This window comes from Loxodonta africana, chromosome 4 (genome assembly GCF_030014295.1).
Source record: "Loxodonta africana isolate mLoxAfr1 chromosome 4, mLoxAfr1.hap2, whole genome shotgun sequence".
Classification (NCBI taxonomy): Eukaryota; Metazoa; Chordata; class Mammalia; order Proboscidea; family Elephantidae; genus Loxodonta; species Loxodonta africana.
Genome location: NC_087345.1, coordinates 35485400 through 35506097, shown reverse-complemented (window position 1 = coordinate 35506097; position 20698 = coordinate 35485400). Strand labels below are relative to the sequence as shown.

The window sequence follows — 20698 nt, the reverse complement described above, 5'->3', positions numbered from 1 at the left end:
GCCTCCAACACAGGGGTGATGGGAGAACTGATCTACTCTGGTCTGTCCAGGAATGCGAAGAACCGAATTCTTCCCAGTGGAGTTGCAGTAATTATTTTAAACTCTTTCATCCCCTACAGTTCCCAACACTGCTGAACGGCCACATGCCAGTGCCAATCCCCAGTCTGGACAGAGCTGCTTCTCCAGTCCTGCTTTCTTCCAGCTCTCAGAAATCCTGATGACGTCTGGCCGCAATTAAGGACTCATTAAGGGAAGAAAGAAATTTGCCCTCAAGGACTAGTTTACCTATGTCATGAGAAGGACATTGTGAAACCCTCTGTTAATTTGGTTTGCACTTTTCATAACATGGATAGTCTAGATTTATGTTAGCATTTTTTAAACTTTTTTTTTTATATTCAAGTATATATGAAAATCTGTTTTGCATTAAATGAACTTTAATTTTTTTTTTAATATCCTCTTAGCTCTTAAGTGTCGAACACTGTTGACAGTGAAGAACTTTTCTGAATGGATTTCAGTGTAACTAACAAGGATGTGAAGCTTGTTTTCTCTGTAATTCTGCATATGCTGAACTGTGCTTAACAGACACTATAACCAGCTGTGCCTTCCTCCGCAGTTAGTTTTATGTAAATGATTTATATATTTTTTAGTATTAAGAGAATGTTTGAAAGACAAAAAATTAGTATCAACTCTCTAGTAGAATTTCATTATTTTTCACAAGTAGGCAAGATGAAAGCATATTCTTATTACTTTTCCTTTTGTGCTTTCAATTATATAAGAATTGCCTTAGAACCTCTTTTGGACTGAAATTTAGTAAATGTAATGTCCAACTGATGTTTTTATAAGAACAAACTAAGCCATATTTAGACAATAAACATTCATGAAAGTAAATGTTCTAAAGCGCATTTTTTAAAAATGAATTTTGAAAGACTAGCCTCCCAGCTGTTTACAGCATTTTTTATACTCCTCCCAAACAAAAACTTGAGATGGAAAATCTACATCAAGTTCACTCTAGCCATGCTCCAGGACTTTCCTTGGTTAATGTGTTCTTATTTAAAATAACTAGCCCTGCTATTCCCAGTTTTCCGTAGAGAATCACATCCCTTTGATTTTTTTACTGTGTCAGTAAAGGGGCTAGGTTTTCTCTAAACTCCTGGAACTTAAGAGGCTCCAGACTGGTGATAAATACAAGCAAGAAAGGAACAATTCTGTAACACTGAGTACCTCCAGGTGTATAGGTATACCCTGGCTTGTGGAAATTGAGAGGTAGGACACTTTGCTTTATGTATTTATTACTGAATTTATGGTGGAGATGAAGGAAACCTGATAAAAGAAACAGAGAACTCTTTAGGAACCTCATCATTGTGGAACTGAACTGGCTGATTAGGTAACAATTTATAACACTGTGCAGTAAATTCTTTTCTGTAGCTTAGAGCACTGATAATAGAAACAGATTTGCTCTTCCTTCAAAAAATCAGCAGGCACCACTCTATAGAAGCATCGTTCTGTACATGAAGTAGGAAAGTTCTAATGCAACATAAGAAAAGTGGAAAGTGCCCAGTGCTTTAAATTCAAGATTAAACCAACTAGTTGCCATTGAGTTGACTCTAACTCCTGGAAACCCCATGTGTGTCAGAGTAAAACAGTATTCCACTGGGTTTTCAAGCCTGATTTTTCAGACGTAGATCTATAGGCCTTTCTTCCGAGGCACTTCTGAGTAGAATCAAAATTCCAAAGTTTCAGTTAGCGGCTGGGTGTGTTAACCATCTACACCAACCAGGGATTCTTAAATTCAAGATTAGGTTAAGTATAATCCTTAACTACAAGTAGTAGAAACCAAATTGAAATGTGGCTAAACAATTAATTGAATTTTCACACTAAAATTTTGTTATAATACATGCAAAGTTTGATATTTTCAACTGGAAACGGGCATCTGTGGGGGGTGGGGGATGCTATGTGACCTTTATGGCGTGGAAAAATCCAAACATTCCAACATTCATCTTTGACTATAAAGCAATGGGGCTGGTTCCAACATCCACAGATAGGCACTACTGTCACCCTCCTCATAGGCTCAGGATAATTCTGTACTAAAATAAAAGGAGCTGGTCCATTGCCACTGAGTCAATTCTGACTCATAGGAGCTGGTCCAGGGAACTGATATTCAGCAAACAAAATATGAGAGCTAGATGGGGCCTTCAAGAATACTTCCCACCACCTGTTTACAGATGAGGACAGGTGCATAGGAGAAATGGCCACACAGCTAACTAAAAACAGAACAAAGATTGGTGCTTAGTCTAGTTCTGTTTCTGATGCCTAACTATAAAGACTGGCCCGGAACAATGTATTAGATAGAAAAACCAGAGGAAGATACAGCATTAAATTTTTTTTTGTCAGATAAATGAACATGTCTTAAATGTAAGATTCTTCTCTAGAAGCTAGAAAGTTAATGTGTAAAAATCTCATTCAAAAATATTTTCAGTATAATTTTTGAATGTAAATGCTGACTGGAAATATGCAAATGACTACAAATCTGATTCTTGTTTTTTCTTTCTCTAAATACTGATTAAATGTATACGCTAGATACATTAGAAATGGAAAAAATATCATTTTGGATGGATCAAGAAATTCACTATACCACACAGAAAACTGGAGGTATTGAATTATAACCTTGACAATTTTACCCCATTCTTTTTTTAAAAAATAGAAGTCTTTTAGTCAGAAAATAGGTTCCAAAGAATATATTACTTTTTTTTTTCCTTTTTATATGTCTACTTGATCAGTGTTAAACTGCTATTGGCTAAAGTTTTATAAAACTATAATCTGAACATTGGTCTCTTTGTACACCTGTTTTCTAAGCCTGCAAATCTTCATTCATTTTCATTTATGTATCATTTTTATTATGTTATTTTTGTTCAATAAATACATTGTGATAAAACGCTTAAGGAAGCTAGTGGGTTGGTTTATTTCCATTTATTTGGGATGACTCAAATTCACTTTTCCATATGGGGTACAAGCTGGAAAATAAGTCTTGTCATCTGGCCTAAATATGGCACATCAAAACATTATAGATAGATGATAGATAGATAGATAGGTAGATAGATAGATAGATAGATAGATAGATAGATAGATAGATAGATAGATAGATAGATAGATAGATAGATAGATGATAGATTAGATAAGATATATAAAAATTTAAGGAATTAAATATAATTGGGGGGAAGGGAGTGGGTTTGAAAAGTGGTCCCCTGATCTTTTTAAATCTTAAGCTTTATCGGTCACTCAATATTGAGATGGGGGCAATGAGAAAGGAGGGAAAAACCAAATTACCATTTATTCTTTTAGTCATGTTGACACAGGAAAATGTGATCAGGTAGATTTGGTTATAAAGGTTATTGTTCCTCCCAGTCTCACCAACTCTGCCTGATCTGGCTGTGGTTTTCATGGATGAGCTCAATGCTCTCTCCATCGTTAGTTTGATATATACAGAGCGAGAGAGAGAGAGAGAGAGAGAGAGAGAGAGAGTGTGTGTGTGTGTGTGTGTGTGTGTGTGGCGGGGAGAGGAGCAGGGAGAAATACTGGATAAATGGAGGTCCTGAAACAAAATGCTGACTGTCAGAACTCCTGTGTCAAAAGCTCATGGGCAATTCAGAGCAGCATATGGTATGTCACACTTGCAGGTAGTGGTAGGTACTTGCTGAAGAAACATTTGAGAACCAACTACCTTCCAAGTATTATTTGAAAATGGGGAATGGAAATCTGGCCACTGTTCTCAAAAAGCTAAGAAGACATTTTGTACATAAGAGTTCAAGTAAATCAGTTTTATAAAGTGTCCTTTTGTACCTCAATAGTCACCGGTATCTCTCCCTCATGTCCACACTCTCTTTGGTTATCTGGGATAACCAAATATTGGCACTGAAGAATACACTATGTCCAACTACCCACTCCCAGATGAGTCAGGCCTCTGAGACCCACTTTTATTCACTATTTCATCACTAAACCCAAAACTCATTGCCATCAAGTTGACGCTGACTCATAGCAACCCAACAGGAGAGAGTAGAATTGCCACAGCGTTCCTAAGGCTGTAAATCTTTATGGACACAGACTGACACATCAAATTCCTGGCTGGTGGGTTTGAACTGCTGACCTTTTGGTTAGCAGCTGAGTGCTTAACCACTGTGCCACCAGGGCTCATTACTTAATCACTAGGTGACATAATTTTAGTTTATAACAGGAACCATTTAAAAAACTGCTTATTATGTGCACGACATTGTTCTATGTATATTACATGGATTATTTTATTCAGTCTTCCTAACAACCCCCCCACGTGTCTTTCAGTTTGTCGTACTGTCATGACTTCTGTGTTGCCACTGGTATTTCAAACACCTGCAGGGTCATTCATGGCGGACCGGTATCACCTGAACTTCCAGACTAAGGCAGACCAGAAAGAAGGACTTGGCAGTCTACTTCCAAAACATTAGCCAGTGAAAACCTTATGAATAGCAGCAAAACATTGTCTGACATAATGCCAGAAGATGAGCCCCTCAGGTTGGAAGGCACTTAAAACACAACTGGGCAAGAGCTGCCTCCTCAAAGTAGAGTCGACCTTAACAACATGGATGGAGTCAAGCTTTCAGGACCTTCATTTGCTCATGTGGCATGACTCAAAATGAGAAGAAACAGCTGCAGACACCCATTAATAAGAGGAACGTGGAATGTATGAAGTATGAATCTAGGAAAATTGGAAGTCGTCAAAAATAAAAAGGAACACATACAGATTGATATTCTAGGCATTAGTGAGCTGAAATGGACTGGTAGTGGTATTAGCCATTTTGAATCAGACAATCATATGGTCTACTATGCCGGAAAATGACAAATTAAAGAGGAATGGCAATGCATTCATCATCAAAAAGAACATTTCAAGATCTATTCCGAAGTACAATGCTGTCAGTGATAGGATAGTATCCATATGCCTACAAGGATGACCAGTTAATGTAACTATTATTCAAATTTACACACTAACAACTAAGGCCAAAGATGAAGAAACTAAGATTTTTACCAACTTCTGCAGTCTGAAATTGATCAAACATGCAGTCAAGATGCACTGATAATTATTTGTGATTGGAATGAGAAAGTTGGAAACAAAGAAGCAACGGTAGTTGGAAAATATGGCACTGGTGACAGAAACGATGACGGAGATCACATGGTAAAATTTTGCAAGATCAATGACTTCATTGCAAATACCATTTTGCAACAACATGACCAGCGACTATACACACGGACCTCATGGAATGGAATTCAGAGGAATCAGTTCGACTATATCTGTGGAAAGAGATGATGCAAAAGCTCAGTATCATCAGTCAACACAAGGCCAGGAGCCGACTGTGGAATAGACCATCAATTGCTCATATGCAAGTTCAAGTTGGAGATGAAGAAAATTAGAACAAGTGCACAAGAGCCAAAGTACAACCTTGAGTATATCCCACATGAATACAGAGACCATAGATGTGACACAATGAACACTAATGACCAAAGACCAGATGAGTGGTAGAATGGCATCAAGGATATCATACATGAAGAAAACAAGAGATCATTAAAAAGACAGGAAAGAAAAGACTAAACTGGGTGCCAGAAGATTCAAGCCTCAAGTTGCAATATTGAAGGATTCAAGCTTCAAGTTGCAATATTGAAGGATTCTACAGGCAAAGTATTAAATGACGCAGGAAGCATTGAAAGGAGATGGAAGGAAGACACTGAGTTTCAAAATGAATGGTCGATATTCAACCATTTCAAGAAGCAGCGTATGATCAAGAACAGAAGGTACTGAAGGAAGAGGTCCAAGCTGCACTGAAAGCACTGGCGAAAAACAAGTTTCCAGGAACTGATGGAATACCAACTGAGATGTTTCAACAAACAGATGCATTGCTGCAAGTGCTTACTTGTCTATGCCAAGAAATTTGGAAGGCAGCTACCTGGCCAACTGACTGGAAGAGATCCATATTTGTGCTAATTCCAAAGAAAGGTGATCCAACAGAATGTGGGAATTATTGAACAATATCATTAATGTCACACACAAGTAAAATTTTGCTGAAGATCATTCAAAAACAACTGCAGCAGTACATCGACAGGGAACTGCCAGAAATTCAAGCCGGATTCAGAAGAGGACGTGGAACAAAGGATATCGTCACTGATGTCAGATGGATCCTGGCTGAAAGCAGAGAATATCAGAAAGATGTTTACTTGTGTTTTCTGATGATGCAAAGGCACTCAACAGTGTGAATCATTAACAAATTATGGTAACATTGTGAAGAATGGGAATTTCAGATGTGCTTACCAGGAACCAGTACAAAGACCAAGAGGCAGTCAGTCATTGGAAGAGAATAAGGGGCTACTTCTTGGTTTAAAGTCAGGAAAGGTGTACATCTGGGTTGTATCCTTTCACCATACCTATTCATTCTGTATACTGAGCAAGTAATCTGAGAAGCTGGACTATATGAAGAAGAACACAGCATCAGGATTGGAGGAAGACTTATTAACAACCTGCATTATGCAGATAATACAGCCTTGCTTGCTGAAAGTGAAGAGGACTTGAAGCACTTACTGATGAAGATCCAAGACTACAGCCTTCAGTATGAATTACACCTCAACATAAAGAAAAAAATCCTCACAACTGGACCAATAAGCAACACCATGATAAACGTAGAAAAGATAAAAGTTGTCAAGGATTTCATTTTACTGGGATCCACAATCAACATCCATGGAAGCAGCAGTCAAGAAATCAAAGGAGTTGCACTGGGCAGATCTGCGCAAAAGACCTCCTTAAAAGTGTTAAAAAACAAAGATGTCACTTTAAGGACTAAAGTGTGCCTGACACAAGCCATGGTGTTTTCAGTCACTTGTATGCATGTGAAAGCTGGACAATGAATAAGGAAAACCAAAGAACTGATGCCTTTGAATTATAGTGTTGGCAAAGAATATTGAATATACTATGGTCAGCCAGAAGAACAAACAAATCTGTCCTGGAGGAAGTCCAGCCAGAATGCTCCTTAGAAGCAAGAACGGTGAGACTTTGTTTCAAGTACTTTGGACATGTTATCAGGAGGGAAAGCTACGGTTAAGCACTCGGCTGCTAACCAAAAGGTTGGCAGTTGAATCCACCAGGTGCTCCTTGGAAACCCTATGGAGCAGTTCTGCTCTGTCCAATAGGATTGCTATGAGTTGGAATCTACTTGATGGCAGTGGGTTTGGGTTTTTTGGGGGGTGGGGGTGTATCAGGAGGGACCAGTCCCTGGAGAAGGACATCATGCTTGATAACGTAGATGGTCAGCAAAAAAGAGGAAGACCCTCAACTTCAACAAGATGGACTGACACAATGGCTGCAACAATGGGCTCAAGCATAACAACGATTACAAGGATGGTGCCAGGACTGAAGTTTTCATTCTGTTGTACATAGGGTCACTGTGAGTCAGAACCAACTCCACAGCACCTAACAACAACCCAGCAACCCTATGAGGGATGTGATATTATATCCCATTTTACAGATGAAGAAATCGAGGCTCAGGGTGGTCAAATAACTTCAGGAGATTATAGAGCTAGCCAGATTTCAAACCCAGCACCTTTGATTCTAGTGGCCATGATGACCTCGAAAGAATTTAAACTAGCAGTATACATCTTCACATCCCAGTGCCGTGGAGTCGATTCCGACTCATAGCGACTATCTTCACATAGTACATATAAATCTTAAACACATTTGCTATTATTGTTTTCTGGGGAGCAGATTCTCAATTGTTGTAGAGCTGGCCCCACTTCGACTCCACAGTATTGACTTTATTCCCAGTCCCACTCCCTCCACGGGGGTGTGTGTGTGTTTGTGTGTGTACAGAACTGTTTCATTATAGGTTGGTTCTTAAGTTTCTGAAGAGTCACATATTTTAGCTGCCTTCTTTTTTCTTTAGGAAGAAAAAGTTGCCTTTTTATTCACCAATTTTTGACTCCTGTATTTGTCTTTGGTTCCTTCAGAAAGAAGGGTCCAATTTATAACTGATAAAAATTACATATCATTCAGGATTGCTTTGTGCATATATATGTCTTTAATTCAATCAACAAATGCAAAGGCAGTTAAATGACAGGGCACCTAACCCAGTCTGGTAGTAGATTTAGGGTGCGGACAGTAGGTCAAAGAAGGCTTTCTGGAAGAAATAATTGAGACCTGAAGAATAAAGAAGAGTAGCAAAGAAAAGAGGGATAGAAGAAAAGAGTGCTCCAGGCAGAAGAAAGAGGATGCCTCGGTTCAGGTATGGCAGAAAGCATTCGAGGAACTCAAAGATCAGTATGGTTGCATTTACTCACACTGAGCAGAAAGCCTGTAGTTCACCATCACATGAGATAGTAATGTAGAAGCTAGTAGCCCTGTGTCTGTAGCTGTCGAGTCAATTCCTACTCATAGTGACCCTATAGGAGAGTAGAACTTCCCCATAGAGTTTCCAAAGCTGTAAATCTTTAAGGAAGCAGGTGGCCTCACATTTCTACCACAGAGTGATTGGTGGGATCAAACTACCAACTTTCTGGTTAGTGGCCGAGTGCTTAACCGTTTGAATCATCAGGGCTCCTTAGAAACTAGGAGCAAGAGAGCCTAATTCTAAATTCAAAAGGGAAAGGGGACTTCTAGATCACTGCAAAGCCATGAAGGGTAGATAGGCTAAGACTTTGTGAAGAACACAGTGGCAGAACTGGGCTCCAAAAGCAATCTTTTGCTGATTTTCACTGTTTCTAGAGAAAATAGTACATGCACACCATCCAGAGATGAGTTAACATGACTCAAAACAGCACCACAGCACCCTTTCGTCACCTGGCCACCTCAGCCTCACACATTCACAGGTAGGGAAGATGATGAAGAAGATGATGATGCCTATGACCTCTTCTGGCTGGAAGAATGTGGAACCATCACCAATACAGCTGGAGAAATGGCTGAAGTTTTTGTGACAATGTTTTCACTAGAACTGTTCTAAGAAGAATTCCATAGAGTCCTGAGAAAAGTCTGCTGCCCAAATTCCAAGCCTGTACTCACTACAGTTCCATGCCTAACCCAGAGCCCACTGGAACCATCCTCTTCTAAGCACACAAGACTTTTGGTAGATGCTGAACTTTCCTCACCTGAAAAGTGCTGTGTATCATTCAGGTGGTCACGAGCTACTTCTTCACACTCATCTTTATGATCTATCCCAGGTACCTCTGCATCACTACAGCAGTAGGTGCTTAGGCAGAAGAAAGTGACAAGAGCGGCCATCGTGATTCCTACTCTCCGTCTGTATGTCTTGCCCTCTCTCTGGCCCCTTCTCACACCACCCTGCTTAACAGAGGGTTAATTTACAGGCTCTGAACTGAAGTGGTAATCTCCAGGAGGTGTTGGTTTTTCCCGGTAAGCTCAATTTTCCCACTTCTAGTGGGGAGACGCCACCAATGAGAAGTGTTTCCCATTATCACAGATCAAAACTTTTTGTTCCTTTTTTTAATTAAAGAACCTTTATATTCATTACTTGGTTACACATTTCTTGTTCTAATCTTCTAATAGAAAATTGGTGACTTCAGTGGTCTTTTCTGGGTCAGCGGTGGACAGTGATTACCAACTTCAGCTAGGACTTACGGTAGCCAAAAGAAATTCCTGCCTATCTAAAGCCAGAATTCAAGCTTAATATTACAAAATTATTTCTAGTTTTGGACTGAACAACAGGGGAAAACATTACCCCTTTCCTTGGGTCTCAAGTAATGTCTTGAAACCTTTGGAGATCTCAAGTTTGGACCATATGGAAATGTGCAAATTCTTTAGCTCAGCAGCCTGCTCATAAGCTTGTGTTCCCATTTAACATTTTGATATAGATTAACTTGTCAATCAAAAAGAAACGAATCATTATAAGAAACTAGATTAGAATACTAAAAAAAATAAAATCATGGACATTAAAAACAACAATAAATTCAAAAAGATTATATTTGGGGGTAAATCTTTTAAAACCACATGATTTGGCCTGAGTCCATAAGATATTATAACATGTTGTAAAAATCGTAGTGCAGGGTGTTTGACCTCGTCTAACATCACAAGGGGAAGGTGAGGGAATCATGAGCATTGAAAGTCCAAAGCTGATTCCTATGAGGTGGAAGTTAGACATACCTCCCTTCTCCAACCTTTTTACCAATTTTGACACCACCCGTCTCACCCACTGCACTCTGTGCTTCTCTGGTAGGTTTGACTCATTGCAATGGCCAGACAGAACTCAGACAATACTCACGATTATGGGGTTTATTAAGGAAGTAACAGGTTACAATTCAGGATCAGGAACAACTCAGGATACAGCTCTTCCAGCAGGACATCTTCTCAGCCATGCCCGCAGGCAGGCCTCTCTCTCCCTCGGTCTCTCGGCCCGGCCTCTGCCCTGCTTGGGCAAGTGTCACAAAGCTCTTTAGCATCTCCAGTAAGGGCCTGGGGGCACTCCACTCCACCAGCAAGCCTCCTGCCTGAAGGTGATCAGCTCTCTCCCTCCATGGGTTGGCACACTCACTGTAGCCACCTTGCTCCGTGGGTTAGGAAGCCCATTGTGCTGACTCCTGCTAGTGTCCCGGTTCTGCCATTGCTGTTTCACTGATGCTCCTTCTCTGCTGCCACTTCTCACCGTCTCGTGCCATCTCCAGTGTTAGAGCTCTCTCTGCAGCTTCTGGGTCTAGGAGGTTCTCAGAGCAAGAACCCTGGGTCCAAAGTATGCGCTCCGCTCCTGGTTTTTCTTCTTGATGGTAGTGCGGTGCCCCCTTTTCACCACCGCGATGGCTCATTTTAAGCCTAGTGGGATGGCAAAACTGACCAGTCCCTCATTAGGGTTCCATATACCTTATTTGCACGGTCCCTCCCCTACAAGGGTGTCATGAACCTTATGTGCATTATTGACAAGCTGTCCAATTCCCATGGTGGGCCACAAGCACCTTATCTGCATAGTCCCACTGAATCATTTAGTGGGAGTTACAAGACCACGGCTAACACGGCTGTATAAAAGCAATCCATCACATCGCATATGTTAACATGTAGTCTTTCAAACCTAAGCTGCTAAAGCACCAAATAGAACGCAGCCACTTCTAAACACCTGGAATGGCACATTCAATGTGTGTAAACACCACCATTTGGAAAGAAACCAAAAAAGGCATCCTCTCTTACTTTTATGAAACTTGTCAGCTTAAGATGAATCTAACTGTTCAAGGTTCAAAATTTCTGAGTTTTAATTCTTTTCACTATAAGCTTTTCAGGATCTAAATGGTGCTCTAGTGTCAAAAAACACTTTTTTGCTTACCAAACTCTTTAATAAAATGAAGACACATCCCTAGGGCATCTAGGAAGCAGAATTTTATATGACTACTGGATATATGTAAGAATCAAACTTATGGATAACTGTATGTCAAATTTGCAACAAATCAAGTACACACACACATCTCCTATGAAATGATAAATCTAACACTTTTTAATTGAGAGTGCTATCCTAAAAAATAAGAGCAGAGAAACAAAACAAATGGCTATCACAAATAATTAGCTATCACTATTGGCACAATGAGACTTCATTATCTTAAAAATAAGACCCATAAAAATAAATGATCCCACACTGCACAGCCTTCTTCCCCAAGAAAGAACCGTAACTCAACAAAACCACATTTTTAACAACATGAAGATTCTGTTATTATAAATTTCAAAACAAAATGGAGGAATTTCCACATAATATTTATAACCTGCAAAGTACAATATTAATACATGTCTGTCAGTTAGAAATAACAGCAGTTTGTTAGGCTACAGGTTTAACATAAAACCAATTTACAAATGTGAAAAGCAGTAGTGGTCCAATATTCACCATTACACACCAATCTGTTTCTTCCAGAAAAATTTTTTTAAAAAATTAAAATTTCAGTATCATGAAATATTAAAATAACACCCCAAACATGCCACAATCACTATTCACAAATAAAGTTAAAATGAAATATACAAAGATTCACTTAATACTGTTAAATAACAACAATAAACTACAAGATTTCCTGAACAGAAATGGCAGGACCCCTGAATGTTTAACAGTGAATACCAGGGAAAAAAAATTAAGTTATGATTATTTTCATGATATATAAGCCAAAAACTTACATGACCATTTCAAAATATACCAATGAAGATTTATAGTTTGTAAGATGCACTAAACAAATAGTCCTTAGTAAGTGAACACAAATGCTTAAAACACTGCTAGTAACACCAAGGTGTGTTTATGATGTTCAAAGAGATGCACAATCAAAACTGTAATATCGACTATATCCGGTAAACAGATAATACCTATAATTCTCTAGAACAATCTTCTAAGTTCTCGTTTCTCTCGTTGTAGCTTATCATGGCTCATTTCAAAGACGTATTACAGCTTTCAGCTGATTCCAAGTGAAGGTTATTAAAACAGACATACATACCACACACACACACACACACACACACACACACACAGCCCCTAAATGAAATAAATTGTTCCTCAGTGGAATATCATCCTTTCTTAAAAAAAAAAAGAAATATATTTAAAATAAACAAGAGCAAGACCTTTCATGTTTGACTGGACTTGGTTTAGTTTTAACTGAAGTAAAGCACAACATAAAATTAGTTAGGCGTATTAGTATGCAAATAGCCAGTAATATGCAGTAGATATTTCTAAAATGAGGAATAGATAAAAATAAATAATTCTGGTGCTTTAATTACTGGTGTCTAACGAGAAATCCCCAAAATGTCTGGTATTCACTTGCTTGAATCGCCTTCTGCATCACATGCTTTCCTAAACATACTGTGCTTATCAATCTCTTAACTACTCTATTTGCCAATATTCAATAAGAAATTATATAGCATGAACTTAGAGTGTTCAAGATGGCTCACTTATTTTACTGTTAAGCAAAGCTAAATTTACATTCCAGGCAACACTGCAGTTCAATTTTAAAAACAAACAAACAAAAAATGCAGCAGTCAAACAATCTGTGAGAAGAAACAGATGCATTCACATAATAAAGCCACTGCAACTTCTTCGGGCATTCAACTGGTGTGTTAAATAAACAGACAGTAGTTATTTAGCAGCAATGATTCCGCAATAAATAATGCACTGTGTTTCTCAGTCCTGCACAAAAATTGCAGCTACAGTTACATCAATAGCTGTAACCTACTGGCTCTAATGGCAGAAGAGACCTTAAAACCAACTGTACAAAAAAATTGTCACACTGTGACAACAAATATAAAAACAATCTGTAGGTCTGAAATAAAAAGACTCCACTGTGAAGAGGACAGTGTAGACAAACGGAGATTCCAAGTCCACCAAAAGAAATAATTGCCTTCAGATCTGAGTCCTTGATTGATAAGAAAGGCTGGGGGGCTGGGCTTGAAATCATGTTATCAGACTTAAAAGAGCATGCTCTGTCTTCTGTTCTTCCCATGTCCTAAAATATAAAGTCATTTCATGAGGCAGTTCAAGGCTCAGTTTTATCCCACATACAGTAATTGGTGACTCTAGGAAGCTAATGTTCCCACCAGCAAAAGCTAATATTCCATGGTAAGAGTTATCAGCACTGCCTTAAATGACCCTTTTGTTGATGGGTCAGTCTACAGCTTCTATGCTTCAAAGTGATGAACCTGATGACTAGGGAAGCACAAGATGTGTCTTCTGCCTCAGGTACCAGGAATGGCGTGTTCATTGATCAAGCCAGGTCACTTGTAAAAGGTCTTTGTGCCATCTGCAGCTTTCAGGATCCCTGACTTGACTGAGTCAGATTTCTCTCTGAAGATTTACTGAGCTGCCCACATCATACAGGAAAAGTGAGTACGTGCAATGCTAAACATAGACACAGCTGTGGAATGCACTGTACATTGGTTTTTACATCAATAATTTTACTGATCAATTTATGAACCAAAAGCTTGGTTCCATGCAAAAATTCATGATCGACACGTGAAATGGTTTATGACAAACACACCTGTCTCTGGATAAGAAGAATTTCGAAAACCCGGGTCCTTTTGCAACTGAATTTCTTTCAAACTGAATATTGAAACACCTAAAATGTGTAGACAAAAATTCTCAGGTGAAGGTCTAATATCATTAAAACAAATATAATCAATCTGTAGACAAAATTTTTTCCCCAAAAGTATATATACTGATTCAATATGAAACACTTATACTACATGTATAATCTTACAGCCCTGTTTAATTTTTCCTTTTTGTCTCAATGTTTTAACAAGAAAACCAAAGAAAATAATCCACCTTTAGAACCTTTCTTTCCCCTAGTCTACTTTAAAACATGCTCAAATGTATTTGTCTGTCCCAGGATTGACTGGGATTGGGAAATTAATCAAAATGTATTACTCGGTTCTTACACACTCTGTCCTCTATCTCTGTCTCCTTATCATGGGATGAAACTATCAGGCTCTCAAACTATCTTCAGATTTTTAGAGAGAAACAGGAATACATTAATATAACCATAACTGCCTAGCTCAAACTATGAAACTTGAAATAAAAAATGAAATGTAAATATCATTTTAAAGACATGTATAATTCATCTCTCTCATTTCCAATTTCTCTCTGAGAGGTAGTGTTTCATTAAAAAAATACCCAGTAAATTCTAAGTGAAAGTCTAAAGGATTTTTTATTTCCAATTAGCTTTGTTACTGATTGCTACATAAACCTTGATGAATCAATATCGTCCAGTAAATTAGAATGGGAAATTAATGGAAGCTTTGGGCAGCGCAGCTCCCAAATAGTACCCTAACCTCCCAGCCAACCACAGTCTATTTTAAAATAAGTTCTGAGGTAATAATGATTAAAAAAGAAATGCCATGAGTAAAATCAGTCACCTTTGGCATGGGAAATCTGCTATGTTAGTGACTGACAATATTCTTGCCACCATCATGGGGATAATAAAGTCAGAGTGACCACAGTAAAGGAAAATCTTTATATCTTAGACAGGATAGTTATATGGACAAAAAAAAAAAAAAAAATCTTATGTTTTGGTTGTCCTGCAATATAAAAAAAAAAACAAAAAAACTTTGCAATATACTTTACCAAAAACCCACTTATATTAACAACTCTGAATCAAAGCTAGAATGGGCATAATGACAATATTTATCACCAGATGTTCCAATAAGATGAATGACTATTCCTAAGTACTACTGATTTCTTACAAAGTAGTAGCAATGTGTTTGGTGTTAAGCATACACCTCCATTAAAAAAATTCTGATCTAATTAGCATACTGGTTAAGAGCTACGTCTGCTAACAGAAAGGTCGGCAGTTCGAATCCACCAGGCGCTCCTTGAAAACTCTATGAGGCAGTTCTACTCTGTCCTATACAGTTGCTATGAGTCAGAATCAATTTGACAGCAATGGTTTTTTTTTTTTTTTTTGAATTACAGAAAAGACTAGAATTTCCCTAATCCACCCCATTCTGCAGCCCTGGATAATTGAAAATAAAGTGAAAGAAAGTTAAAAAAAAAAAACAAAAAAAAACCTTTAGAATGTCTTACTTTCAGATAGAGCATGTATTCTTGGTCCCAGACTTCGAAAATACACATGTTTCATGGCCTCTTCTGCTGAAACCCTTTTCTTAGATTCATACTGCAAAAATACAAAGAATTGCTTCATCAATTTTTTCTCTAATTAGAGTAAAGAGGAGAAAAAAGGTCAAATTGGCATCCAGAACTAGTGTTTTTTAATCTTGATTACTTAATGTGATGACTACTTTTCAAGCACCAATTTGGAGTACCCCAGATACACTCTAACTTGAGTTGCCACTGAGATTAAGGATCAATAATTATATTTTTCAAATTTCCAAGTTAATGCTGAATCTTAACTAAATTTCAAATTCCTTGTTAGGTTAGGTTGCTGTTAGGTGCCATCGAGTCGGCTCCAACTCATAGCGACCCTATGCACAACAGAAAGAAACACTGCCTGGCACTGTGCCATCCTTACAATCATTGTTATGCTTAAGCCCATTGTTGCAGCCACTGTGTCAATCCACCTCGTTGAGGGTCCTCCTCTTTTCCGCTGACCCTGTACTTTGCTAAGCATGATGTCCTTCTCCAGAGACTGATCCCTCCTGACAACATGTCCGAAGTATGTAAGACGCAGTCTCGCCATCCTTGCTTCTAAGGAGCATTCTGGTTATACTTCTTCCAAGACAGGTTTATTCATTCTTCTGGCAGTCCATGATATATTCAATATTCTTCGCCAACACCACAATTTAAAGGCATCAACTCTTCAGCCTTCCTTATTCATTGTCTGGCTTTCATATACATATGATGCAATTGAAAATACCACGCTTGGGTCAGGCGAACCTTAGTCTTCAAGGTGACATCTTTGCTCTTCATCACTTTAAAGAGGTCCTCTGCAGCAGATTTACCCACTGCAATGTGTCTTTTGATTTTTTGACTGCTGCTCCATGGCTATTGATTGTGGATCCATGTAAAATGAAATCCTTGACAACTTCAATTTTTTCTCCGTTTATCATGATGTTGCTCATTGGTCTAGTTGGGAGGATTTTTGTTTTAGATTCCTTATATTTTCTGAAGTGATGAAAAATTAAAATATATGATCTTTGGTGGTTCTTTTCTCAAGTAAACCAAAGGATTGGTGGAAATATACCCAAAACCTTTATGTTGTTGCTCTTGTTGTGCGCTGTTGAGTCTATTGTGACTCACAACAACCCTGTGAGGACCGAGCAGTGTCTTGTACAGTCTCTTGTACACAGGGCTGCTGTGAGTTGGAACCAACTTGACAGCACTTAACAACAACAGCAACCCTATGTTACAGTGTAGAACTGCCCCACAGGGTTTCTTAGGCTGTAATCTTTATGGGAGCAGATCACTAGGTCTTTTTCCCCACAGAACCACTGGTGGGTTTGAACCACTGATCTTTCAGTTAGCTGCCCAGCACTTAACCATTGCACCACCAGGGCTCCTTAATACCTTCACAGCAGATGTGAACTACCTATCCAATATCCATTTCCCTCTTTTTCCATGATGATACAATCTAGATTTTTCAAGTTGTAAATGCTTCTCTGGGTGGTGCAAGTGGTTAAGTGCTTGGCTACGAGCCAAAAGGTTGGTGGTTCAAACTCACCCAGAGGTTCCCAGGAGACAGGCCTGGTGATCTGCTTTTGAAAGATCACATAGCCCTGAAAATTCTATGGGGCAGCTCTACTCTGCTTCATTACATTTTGCCAGAAATTACTTTTATTAATAACTCTGAATAAAGCTAGAATGGACATAATGACAACGTCTATCATCCAATGGCATTTTCCAGCTTAGTTCCAATAAGATTAATGACTATTCCTAAGTACCACTGATTTCTTACAGAGTGGTAGCCATGTGCTCAGCGTTATAAGGAATAAATTAAAACATAAGCAAATAAAACATACAGCTCCCTTCAAAAAATTCTGATCTAATTACAGGAAAGACTGACTACACACGGCCGTCATGAGTCAAAATTGACTCGACGGCAACTAACAACAACAACAAATGCTTCCAACTCTAACACGCTGATCATGAATCATGGCTATTCTAAGAATAGGCTAATTAGGACAATCCTGATCCCCAATTCCTATACTCTCTTATAATTATGTTCTAGTCAGTGAGGCTTAGGGAGAAGCCTTGCAGATAAAAAAGGACCGATGTGACTGACACCGCCCTTACCCTCCCCTCTTCTTCTTGATTTGAATGAAGATACGAATGGTACTTAGAGGTGCAGCTGCCTGTAACACAGTAAGTATATAGAAAAGAGCCCTGGTGGTACAGTGGTTAAGCATTCAGCTGCTAACCAAAAGGTCAGCAGTTTAAACCCACGAGCAGCTCCGCAGGAGAAAGATTTCTGCTTCCGTAAAGATTAGTCTTGGAAACCCTATAGGATTGCTATGAGCCAGAATCCACTCAATGGCAGTGGGTTTGTTGTTGTCTTTTTTTTTTTTTTTTTTTATGGAAAAGATACAGAACATGAATTTCAGAGAACATGGCCTTGACAGAGCTGGTCAATACAAGAAGCTGACTACCTCAGACTGTTCTAAGTCATAATAAACATTAAGAAAAATCATAATATTTTTTCACTTAAGCATGTGCCTTAAGTATGCTAGATACTACCATAAATATTATTATTTAATTGTCACAACAAATTTATGAGGGAGGTATTACTGACCCTGTTTCACAGATAAGAAAACTAAAGTTTAGAGAAGTTAACCGCCCATCTAACAATTACAAAACAAGATGCAACTTACCTGAAGAAATTTTGTTATCAACTCAATTCCTTCAGAGTCTAACCTAGAAACAATGAAAAACAAGTGACAATTCATTCCCTTTTATCTTAGCTAATAGAAATCTTTTTTTTTTAATAGAAATCTTTTAGATAAACTATTTTCCAAGTATTTCGATCTGCTAAATTTAAGTGCCCTAAAATAGCCATTCTTGTTGCTTTCAAATAGACTTGGCTTTGTTTTAACATTAAAAAAAAAACTTACCTTGCTACTTGTTTAAGAAGAAACCATAAACAACTGGGCTTCAATTCAAGTTTTCAATATTCAAGAGCAAATTAGATCACTAAAACTACAGATTTTTTTTTTTTAAATCACCATTCTGTCTCAAAACAAAGTAACCCTTTAAAATAGGGAAGTTTAAGTAAATTGAATATTTTCATAGTGTTCCACTGAAAGCAAGAGCACAGAGGCTTTCTTTTCCTATTATACCTACTGTATAGGTGAAAACAGAGAGACAAGTGATCCAAAAAGGTATCACTGTGCTTAAAGATAAGTACAAATTTTTACAGGGTGGTCTACCCAGGATTGTATACTAGAAGGCATAAAGCTCAGTTTAAATATGCCACAATAACTTCATAAAACTTAACTAGCAAGGGTTACAAAACCAACAATACAGCCAGTAAAGACAGATAATTACAGTGATAAAATTAACATTCATATGGAATACTGGGGTTAGGGAATATTTTAATGAGATAATCTCTTGATCAGAAATCATACATTCTACCTCGAACTACCTTTCTGGCAAAAGTACAATGATGAATAATGAAATATTTTCCCCGAGTATGCTCAGTGGGTCCTGTAGATGCTGCAGCCCATATAACTCTTCACAGTCTCCTAATCCTCTGCAGTTTGCCCTTCTGGCACACTTCTAGAGCTCCCTGGTACAGACAAGCCAGGTGCTAAGGTCGTAGAGAATCTGCTTCAAAGAAGAGTTTCAACCTTCTACACTGAATGTTACAAACAGCAAGAAATACATAAAATGACAAAAATAGGATTTATGTTACTTGGGGGAGACACACAAAAAAAGCCCAGCGCATAGTCTTCCTACAGAACTCTGGTTAGAATGATATTAGTTGCTATAGTAACAGTAAGACCATCAATTCACACAAATAATTTAAAAATATTTTTGGTGTCAGAACTGTTTTCTGTTCTTCTTTAGTTCAAGAATAAGCCAATGTAGACTGAATGTGTTACGTTGTGAGCAATGTGTATGGCTTCTGATTAAAACATAGCATAGCCCTATTAGGTATCTTAGTGCCTTCTTAATTTTTTTTTAAAGGGAAGATGGAAAAATGTAGTCAAAAGTGTTAAGTCCTTCTATGCCACTTACTGAAAATGTACTACATTCCATAAGTAAAAATGTTCTGACTCAAATGCTAAGAGGGGGTCCACCTGAGGGTAGATATCAGAAGAAACGTTAACTGATTAATAGTAATGGCTAATATTTAGGAGACTAAATTTCGCGGAGGAGTGAGAAAGAGTTTATATCCTTCAAATACAAATTATGTCATTAACACTGACCAAAATACTAATGGGTCATCTTGTGTCGGGGTCATGATTTTACTTATAACACTTCCTTAGGTTTTTTAAGCCAAAATAGAATAATTCTGTAAAAAGCAAACCAGAAATTTCATCACGGTCTTCATGATGTTGAATAAAGCATCAATCCATGTCTTCTTTCTGGGAAGAATATCTACATAAACTCTGGAATTCTAAAATATAAATTTATATTCATTTTATTTACAGCTAATTCTATTTTCACACTTTGGTGATTCATGATCGCTGAATTACAAAACTAATCTGATATAGGAAGGACTTTCAATTAGATTAGCATCCTAAGATATTTGAGAATTGTGTGTGTGTGTGTTATTATTATTATTTTTTTTCTGAACCCTACTTGGGCTAATGCTTCAAGATACTGAAAAGAACTATGTAGGTTTCCCCTCTTTCACTTAAATCGAAAAAAAAAAAAAATACCTAGGTGCATGGTTAATTAGAGGCTGTGGTTTATATTTTGGAAAGTTGTAGTTCTTGAACTCATCATTTGAAGAAACACCCGGCCAAGTTTCCTGAGATGGAGTTCCTGAATTCAAAAACAAACAATTGATGTATTTATAGATATGTATAAGAATTTATATACACATAAATTTTATATACGCACATATATATATATAAATAGAAGTAACTAGGAAAGTGTCTTAGAGAACACTGTACATTTACTAGATGACTGAACTATTTCAACTGAAACTGGAATGACAGACATAATTAACGTATATGGATTTTACCGGATTATGCAATGATGCCATAAAAATGATGGTGCCCTGGCCCTTTTCTATCTAGTTGACACCTAAGCTAGAAATATTTCCTAGTAATATGCTAAAG

At 37.9% G+C, this 20698-nt stretch overlaps 2 protein-coding genes across 4 annotated transcripts in view; one reads left to right on the top strand and one right to left on the bottom strand.

Annotated features, from left to right (window-relative positions):
* The window catches only part of ELK3 (ETS transcription factor ELK3), a 92907-nt gene extending 80307 nt beyond the window's left edge, over positions 1–12600 (top strand). For all 3 annotated transcript variants that reach the window (XM_064283710.1, XM_064283709.1, XM_064283708.1), the window contains one exon: positions 120–12600. In XM_064283710.1, coding sequence (XP_064139780.1) covers positions 120–218 — 99 coding nt within the window. In that variant the 3' untranslated portion in view covers positions 219–12600. The remainder of the gene's footprint in view (positions 1–119) is intronic.
* CDK17 (cyclin dependent kinase 17) overlaps positions 10274–20698 on the bottom strand; it is a 110392-nt gene continuing 99967 nt past the window's right edge. The window contains exons 13-17 of the mRNA XM_003405273.4: positions 20294–20399; positions 18281–18323; positions 15540–15630; positions 13999–14076; positions 10274–13467 (exon numbers count right to left, since the gene is read on the bottom strand). Coding sequence (XP_003405321.1) covers positions 13430–13467; positions 13999–14076; positions 15540–15630; positions 18281–18323; positions 20294–20399 — 356 coding nt within the window. The 3' untranslated portion in view covers positions 10274–13429. The remainder of the gene's footprint in view (positions 13468–13998; positions 14077–15539; positions 15631–18280; positions 18324–20293; positions 20400–20698) is intronic.